General features: G+C 39.8%; 2 protein-coding genes across 2 annotated transcripts in view; both read right to left on the reverse strand.

Annotated features, from left to right (window-relative positions):
• Positions 1-8689, reverse strand: part of LOC134825922 (uncharacterized) — a 42842-nt gene that overhangs the window by 15077 nt on the left and 19076 nt on the right. The window lies entirely within an intron of this gene.
• On the reverse strand, positions 2429-6238 carry LOC134813552 (RCC1 and BTB domain-containing protein 2-like). Its single transcript, XM_063821422.1, has 8 exons — positions 6159-6238; positions 5558-5812; positions 5273-5434; positions 5008-5108; positions 4611-4831; positions 4305-4443; positions 3530-3637; positions 2429-2953 (listed from the first exon to the last, which is right to left on the reverse strand). The coding sequence occupies exons 1-8, from the start codon at positions 6236-6238 to the stop codon at positions 2805-2807; spliced, it is 1215 nt and encodes a 404-aa protein (XP_063677492.1). The 3' UTR covers positions 2429-2804.

The following is an 8689-nucleotide window of genomic DNA, read 5'->3' on the forward strand; positions in this document are numbered from 1 at the left end:
CACCAGTTTTCACTATTTCCACGTACGCAATGATCCAACTTACTCTTTGAGGCTTGAGCTGTTCCGATCCGCAGTTTTGCCAGAGGTGAAGTAAGACTCAGAGGTGATTCCTGCATGATTGGGCAATCACAACCACGTGCAGAAATGCTTCACCTCTACCGTAAAACGTCTTATAAATGTTATTGGTCGACAGATTGGACCCAATCAAACCCTGAAACCTGGAGCCCATCCATTGAAGCCTGCTCTAAGCTAGTTAATTGCTTGATTGGATGAAAAATTAAGTTGATCAGGGCTCTTAAACAGTCACAAAATTTGTCGCTTACTTTTTTGACAATTCTTCGGTTTTTATAGCTGGCAATTAAATCCCTGGCCCTATACTGACTCTCCAACACCAGTTTAGCTTTATGCAAATTGGAAATGTTCGGAAACTTAATGAACCAAGAACGAAATGTTAAAATAAGTACGGCAATAGTTGATTTCTGGAATTTTGTAGGCCCGTTTCTACCTCGTACTAGTGAAACATCTGGTTAATCTGTTAGAAGTATTGAAATCATAAATTAATTAAGTAAAACTATAACTGTAGATGTTGTCAATTTCAACTTTTCTGTTATAAAATATTCTGACTATGGTCAGTGTTGTACATTTCAAGTAAGTTTGGGGATATGGACCTTCTTAATTTCAGATTAATCTAACCAGCTAACCTAATTTCCATGATTAGAATGAACAAATACTATTCACACTTTTGAGTATCTAATGGAAGAGATATCAGGAGCAGTTGGGTAGAGTTACTCAACACATTTACATTTGTTGGTTAATTCATCCCTGATAATTGTATCTTCGGTTCGGATTAATCATTCAATTGTATTCTCTGAGCCACTATATTTGACAGTATTTATATTCTTATAAATAGAGGTAAACTTTGATGGTTCGTATATTGTTGACGAATTGTAAACTATACTTCTTGTACTACTTTAAAACAAACAACTTACTGTATAACTCATATGTTTCATAAAACCCCTTCCTGCCATTCTTATTGTGATATTGACCTTGTGGTTAGTTAAATTGATTGGGTATCAACTATCAAGCTTCATATCATATAATATGTAAGTAGTAATTGCCCTCCGGGGGGCTAGCGTACCCCTTAGAAAATGAAGCTTCCTACATCACTGTAAATTCGATCAACCGGAAAAGAGTTAGGGAGTATTAATCCATCGATAAGACAATATCAAATATATTGGATTCAATTAGAAAATATTTGTACAAATTTTGTCAGTAGAGCTTTTCACACATATTCGATATCTGGCAATAAAGATTTATTTCCTCGGGCACGTGAAGCTCTTAGTCAAGTAGAAGAGCTATTTTACACCCTTCGTATAATGCTATTTCGTGAGCTATTTGCACTTAACCTCCAATATAGTATAGATAAACGGAGGAGGAAGCGACCAGCCTGCAGTGTGAATCTCTACTCACAGATTGGTCATTAGAGTGGCAATTTAGTCTAACCCGAGTGACAGGATTCTTTTAATTTGTCCAGAATATTGGTGAGCTGATATACGGCTGACTGTTAGAGGCTTCCTACCAATCAAATGACCAAACAATTAAAATCCTTATATAATTTAATGAGCTTGATAATGAGGTGTCGACTCTAGGATAACTGCTTTGAGGCAATCCTTGGTCGACCAATAGCCGGCTGATTAACCCACGTGGTGTGTAGTGCTCAGGGTCACATGTATCCTAGCAACCAATCACGGAGGAGACCTGCTTGTCATATGGTCTACCTGGTCATCATGTATCCATGGATTTAATGTCTCTAGAGAGTGATTAGCGTTTTATTATTGCCGGCTATTGAGCGTTGTCTCCCCACCGACCAGGCAATCACTTCAGTCTCCGCGACGTTAGATCAGTCCGATCATAAGAATAATTACCCACCAGTCATTACCCGTTCGACATCTTTAATGGCAACCAATATATAATTCGCATATATAACGAGCAACAATACGTAATGGTCATGATGGGCAGCGCTGGTTTATCAAATATTGACTCATCTTGTATGTTGTTAGGGCTGTCATAATTATGTGATAAATATTTAGGAAAGTGCTATTTGGGCCAGTGATTATCTATAAATAACCCTTACATGTGTGCGAGGGCCCCCGGTATTGCTCAGGCTCTGTTGGAGGTTGTGTACTCAATCTTCCTTTTACAGTTTATCCCAAATGCTAATAAGAGGTACTGAAGTCAGTGATCTTGGGATCATGACAAAGCAGACGACGTGCGATTGGACGCCTCCAGCCTCTCTTACTCGATTGTTAGCTGAGTTTGTAAACGCTTGCCACTCCTAGATCCTGACGCGTGATTTAGATCGGGGCTTCGTAGTAAGAGTCTATTTGGATTTCCAGTTTAAAATGAACATCAGTTAAACCACAGCTTTGTATGAGCGAAACATTTATCTATTCGTAAATCAAGTTTCTTACAAAGAACAAATTACATTACATTTAAATATTGCTGAGCAAAATAAAAAAAAACTCCCAAAACTGTATCTAAGAATCCAGCGAGCGTTTATATTATGGATAAGCGTTGTTCATTATCTTTATTTCGGTCTGTGTAGTATGTTACACACAACTGGTGAAAAATACAGCTTAGGATAAAATCTAAGCTTGATCGGTGTTTTAGTCTTATATGTCAAGGCATGGATATTAACAGTTTCGTTAGTGACGTGATATCAGCATTCTTCAGTGACAACCCTATCTGCAACTCATCAGATGGTATCAACGCTGAATAATCGGTGGTGCATTCACTCCCCACGGCTAGTGGGGTCGTGAGCTTTGTCCACATATGACGGAGTATTGGTGACCGGCGAATATCTTCTCCGGTACTAATTCCTGAAGGGAGGGGTGTTCCAACTGTTTGGGTGTGTTCTCCACTCTGGTTCTCACAACTCCATGTCTATCCTCAGCTGAAGGGGGTACTGTAACACATGAGTTAAATGCTGTCACAAACCACTTGAATACTGTAACACATGAGTTAAATGCTGTCACAAACCACATAAATACTGTCAATTTCACACAACATAATCTCTTTAAGCGGGCTTATAGGGAGCAGGGTAGCAACTAGCGGGTAGCCTATCCCAGTATCCCTAATCCCTTGGTTGGTTAAAATGGGCATGTAGGGACCGTACGCTAATAAGGCTGTAACTCTAACCCTGTTATTAATTCTCGTTGCGGTTGATTTGTTTGGCTCTGCATGATTAGTGGACCGTGCAGTGAGAGCAGGAAACCGATAATTTAAGATGTTTGTTATTTGAGGCTTGTAACAACCTCAGAGCAGATACTTAGGAATAATTTATAACTGATTGCCCCTGTGTGGTATTTTAATCATGAAGCAGGTCCAAATTTTGGTTTCGACAAGCAAGATTGCTACTCAATTGTGGTGGTTGATGAGGCTTTAAGGCTCTAATTTGGTAAGTCAAGGTGTAGAGCTAAATTGTGCCCTGTTAACAGTTAACTGTTACCTGTTACCAGTCTACAAGTACCTGTAATAAGGCCCCATTGGAATACTACTTTGTTAGAAGTGAGGGCTAGCGAGTGATCCACTCCTGCTGATATCGTATCTACTCGATTGTTCCCAAAGTGAATCTTGCCTGATTGAGAATTAAGTGGTTACATTAATTAAGTGGTAATATCTGATGAGAATATGAGTTTCCAATGACTAGTATGCTGTGTAAGACCAATCTTACTAGGCCACGGGTGGAGGGGCCGAGGTTCAATTGCGAGGAGTACATTGCATACTCTGGAAATCGAGTGCAAAGTGCAATTGCATACACCCCCAAGAGCCTTGGTTTAAAGTTGAGAAATTTTAGAAATAGGCATAATTATTATTCCCTGAAGATAAATTGAGTGGAACTGACTTTGTAAACCACACGTCTTGTTGATCCGTGATCTATACCATGGGGCTTGTTCAAATTGATTGGGTAATGGGTATCGAGCATTATCATGCCACCACATCAGAGCATGTAGGTACTAAATACTGTTCATGCTTATTCCGACTCTCACCCTATGATTATGCGAGGCGATATCTAGCAGACTCAACACTGTCCGCCTTTCCGTCTCATGTCTCAATATTGGTGATAATCGATGCACCGAGAGTGGAGAGCCGACTAAAGCTGTGTTGGATCAAAAATTAACTGACAACCCCCTTAAAAAATTAGCCACCTTGGCTCCTTCACCCGGTACCTGAGCTGAGCCAAGTGTGGCCGCATCATCTGAATAACTTTGATACAAACTTTAAATGGGCGAATGAGCAATTACCGATAGCTGAGAATGTCTTTTTACTCCATTTGCTGCCGATACCCAGTTTACCATTCTCTGCGTCTCCTGAACTGAGTACTGTTCCTGCAACCGTTAATATCAATGTGAAAGGGTGGTTCTCATCTCCTCCGCAACATGCCTGTTGGAAAATAATAGTTGATAAAAATGCTGTTACTGAGTTTAACTAATAATTCATGGTTTCAGGAGCTTGACAATTTTTTACTCATACCAATTGCTCAAAGGCATTCCAAACTGTAAGACATACGGAAATATACGAAAAATAAAAGGAGTGACGAGATTTCGCACCATTTTTGCTGAATCAGAGACATCGAGAGCAACTGGTTGAATAGCATCAGAGTTGTTCCCCGTGCCGAGCTGTCCCTTGGATCCGGACCCACACATGTACACCTCTCCGTCACTGCTGACGAGAGAGGTGTGGCAGTGCGCCGCGCTCACGTGCACAATCTCCGTGAAGGGTAGGGTTAGAATCTGTTGGGGCTCTTTTCTTCCGTCCGTATCACCTTGTCCTGAAATCAGGATCAGTAAGAGGTTCTCAGGTTTTGGAGGGAATTGTTCTTCTAACATTAATGTAATTGTAAAAACCAACCAGAAAATATCGACCAATTGTATCTTTATCTTAAAGTTGGAATTTGTGCAATCAACCTGACTGACTTTCACTTTAAAATTGTTAGCGAATTCTTACCCAAACAGCCACGGTCTCCTTTACCCCAGCTGAAGACTTTTCCATCATTTGTACATATTACCGTGTACCCGTTTCCTGCACTTATTTGCCTCACAATCACTCTGAAATGAGTAACCTTCTACATAACAATAAGTAATAACCTACCCAATTTCTTTTCTAATCCATGAAACAATAAATCGGTCTATCTATGTTATGTCAAAATAAAAACCACAGAGCAAGGGGTACAGCCCACAATATCAATAATATGCACTGGACAGCACTTTACCCAGTAAGCGGGGTTAGTAGAATAGGTTTGTCTCTAAGACTACAAAAGGTGGTTCCTCTGGTGCTGCTGTGTGCCAGATGTGTCCCACTGCAGCTCATAGCACTGTCCCTCGCTATCGTACCTAACAGCCTGACTCCTGCTTCAACACTGTACAGCTTTAATCTGCAGGACATCCCGTTTTAAAGAGCTTCAGCAATAGCCTATAACATCCATAGATAAAATGATTATTCGTATTAAACGAGTGCAGTCTATAACTGTATAATGTATAAGGATCTGAAAAAGGACCTGTTTTCTATCTCTGACACGATGATGGTCTCCCCATTAACTGCAATATCGTGACACTTGGAGGGCAGCGGAGATCCTCCCTCCGACATAGAGGATCTGGTGCTAGCCCGTCTGAGAGGGGGTGGTTTCATCACACTGCTCCTCTTCTGCGGCAACTTGGGGAGTGCGTTCATAGAGCTGCCTCGCTTCATGGGGTTCTTCTTACCAGTGCTGTTCTGATGATCCTCGTTCACGTCCGCTAGTACTGGCAGGATCCTGCGGGCTAAAGTGTTTGGTCCATGATAAGCACAGCATGGGAACTGAGGACTGAGGAGCTAGTCCAGATATTAACACCTACTACCAGAGATCTCCAGCAAGACGGCCACTTGGTCAGAGCGGTATTCACTGGTGACTGGTCACATCTCGACGTTGTGTTAATTATACGCCACCCTGTACTTGATTGTTTTCCATGCCGGAGTCATTATTATGATGAGGATTGAAGGAATATTTTATAAATTGTTGGTTGAAGATCATGATAAGCTGCTGTGAAAAACTATCAAATTTAGATAAATTGCAAAGTTAAAGTTAAACTTAAACAGTGACAGACGAAATTTTAGCTTACGATGTTTTTCTACTCTGAACTGCTCTCCTGTTGAACCATTGCGTGACTGGAGGTTGTCCAAGGAATATGACTTCGTACATCTGTTCGAAAAAAATAGGTTTCTGAGACTAAGATAAGATACACATTTAGGTCAAGATAAGCAAATTAATGATATAATTGGATAAGAAACAAGGACGTTCACAACAACAAAAAAGCCAAGAACATTTGTTTGGAACTGCGTGAATAATGAATGTTTGTATAAAAAATGTATCCTTCAAGTTTAATTGACACGGTTCCTAAGGATGATCGTTGCACCGAGATGCAGTGCTGTTTGTTGCCAGATTCAGTTAGCACGTTACATGTCAACTCTGTTTAATTCAATCAATATCACGCTGCGGCTTGCACAAATTGGTTTTTTGCGTTACTTTTAGTTCCAGAAAGTTTACAATCGAAGCACGAGGTTACATAAAATAAACAGCCCGTACTACGTGTGTGTCCATTACATGATAAGACGAAGATAAGCTTATATTCGTCTTATCATTTAGTAGCCACGCACGTCTAGCTGGCCAATAATAAGCGTCTACCTCATCTCCCTCAACCCTACACTATCGAAATAGTGAAGTCAATCTGAGATTAGGACACATAGATAGTTTTATGTAGCTAACTTGTCCATGATGAGTGGTACTGGTAATAATAACACTGACCAGACCAGACAAAGAGACTGACGTGTTATTTGATGCTGTTGCCATGCAGTCGTTGATTAAAGATACCACTGAAATTAGCAGTAACAACTTCTGGAGGATACCCCCTATCGGTGTCAACAATAGCAATGCGGCTAATCAATAATAGTAATACTGCAAGCAAAAGTTTTCCCCTGGGCTGTGGCCATGTCTGGATGAAAATGAATTATATATATACATGATACAATTTCAGCGACTGGTTATGAAAATATGCGGTTTTTAAAAACATCGCTTATGTTACACCGTTACACGTCTTTACGACTTACGGTCAAGACAATGCAATACAAATAACCGACAGGACAATGCAATACAAATAACTGACAGGACTTAATGCAGTACAAATAACCTACAGGATTTATCACTATGCAATACAAATAACTGACAGGACAATGCAATACAAATAACCGTAAGCACTTTTATCTACCTCAATTTGACCGGACCAAACGATGAGTGGCCCAAAATAAGGGCGATCAGCCTCAATTTTAACTTTTTCTGGTTCCACGTCAGATCGATCAAGCAATTTGAACGGAATACGAAGTAACTTCTAGTAGTGTACAGATTGAATAACACCATGGCGTTGCAGTACAGTGCTTGATATCAGTATGGTTACGGACCACTCCACCAGCATAATTACATAAAACGCACTGTGTCAACATGGAACTCTCGTAGAATAATCTCGAATACACGTTTAACAGTGTGATGGTATTGTAATATGTAGGCAAACATTATTGTTGGGAAATTGTGGCCATGCCCATAGAATGGCTGTATAGTGGCTGTATAGTGGCTGTATAGTGGCTGTATAATGGCCGTATCGTGGCTGTATAGTCAATAGTGGCTGTATAGTGGCTGTATAGACATAGTGGCTGTATAATGGCCGTATCGTGGCCAAACCTAATCTCAAAATTTCCCTTGCTGTTAAACAAGTTTGGCGCTACAATAAATTTGCAATCTTTGAGAAAAGTTCGAAAGGTTATGTGACTGCTATATTATGCGGTTTTAGAGAAAATTATTATGTATTGACGACAAAAAAGTAGCTTTTTGCACAAATTTTGGCGGCGAAGACGAAAGTACACAAAGATACTTGATTTTTGCACATTTAAATTAAATTAAATTAAAATTTGATAAAATTGACGTGCAAAATACTTAAAATCAAATCTTACTTTTTGAATGAAGATAAGCTATCTAAGTATTACCTACATGACTCCACTCCTTCATTTATTTATGAGTGAAATCAGTACAGATGTCACTGAACTTGTTTGACTTGGGCACTGGTCATAACACAACAATCTTTAAACGTCTAAAAAACGCTCTTATCGTCACGGATGTCTACAATTTAGACGGATTTAGATTCTGATATATAGGTGACGAGGTCATGATTACAAATTCTTTGAAATCGAAAAACAAATAGATTTTATTAGGCCATGCTCGAATCAGATCCATGCTTGACTTATGGTCAGAAAATCCCCAGAATGCTGAAGTCATGCTTAACAACGAGAGAGTTTGTTCAAATTCGAGAGCATCACACAAAATAATGAGTGATCAAATTGGTCTGCACTCTGGGGAGGTCGTGCTATTATAAGGGTGTAATTGATTTCACACCATGAGTCATGACGAAGGTAAAAGCTCTGCCTCGTAACGACGCTCATCTTTGTCTTGGAGATAACTGGTAGAGAGAAACGAAATGTGTTCTGCAGGGGGTCCTTGTCAAGTTGACTTCATACAAATACGGCGTTTTCATTAACAAAACTTTAATGAAATGTTGCAAGACTCGAGGTGATGTGTGTATTGAGATATTAAGAATTCAATTCATCA

The sequence above is a fragment of the Bolinopsis microptera genome, chromosome 1, assembly GCF_026151205.1.
Source record: "Bolinopsis microptera isolate Bmic1 chromosome 1, MBARI_Bmic_1.0, whole genome shotgun sequence".
Classification (NCBI taxonomy): Eukaryota; Metazoa; Ctenophora; class Tentaculata; order Lobata; family Bolinopsidae; genus Bolinopsis; species Bolinopsis microptera.

Coding starts and splice junctions, on each gene's coding strand:
- LOC134813552 (XM_063821422.1), bottom strand. CDS start 6,238: ATGTACGAAGTCATATTCCTTGGACAACCTCCAGTCACGCAATGGTTC. Junction 5,435..5,557: donor GTGTCAGAGATAGAAAACAG/GTCCTTTTTCAG, acceptor GATGTCCTGCAG/ATTAAAGCTGTACAGTGTTG. Junction 3,638..4,304: donor AAAGACATTCTCAGCTATCG/GTAATTGCTCAT, acceptor ATTCTCAATCAG/GCAAGATTCACTTTGGGAAC.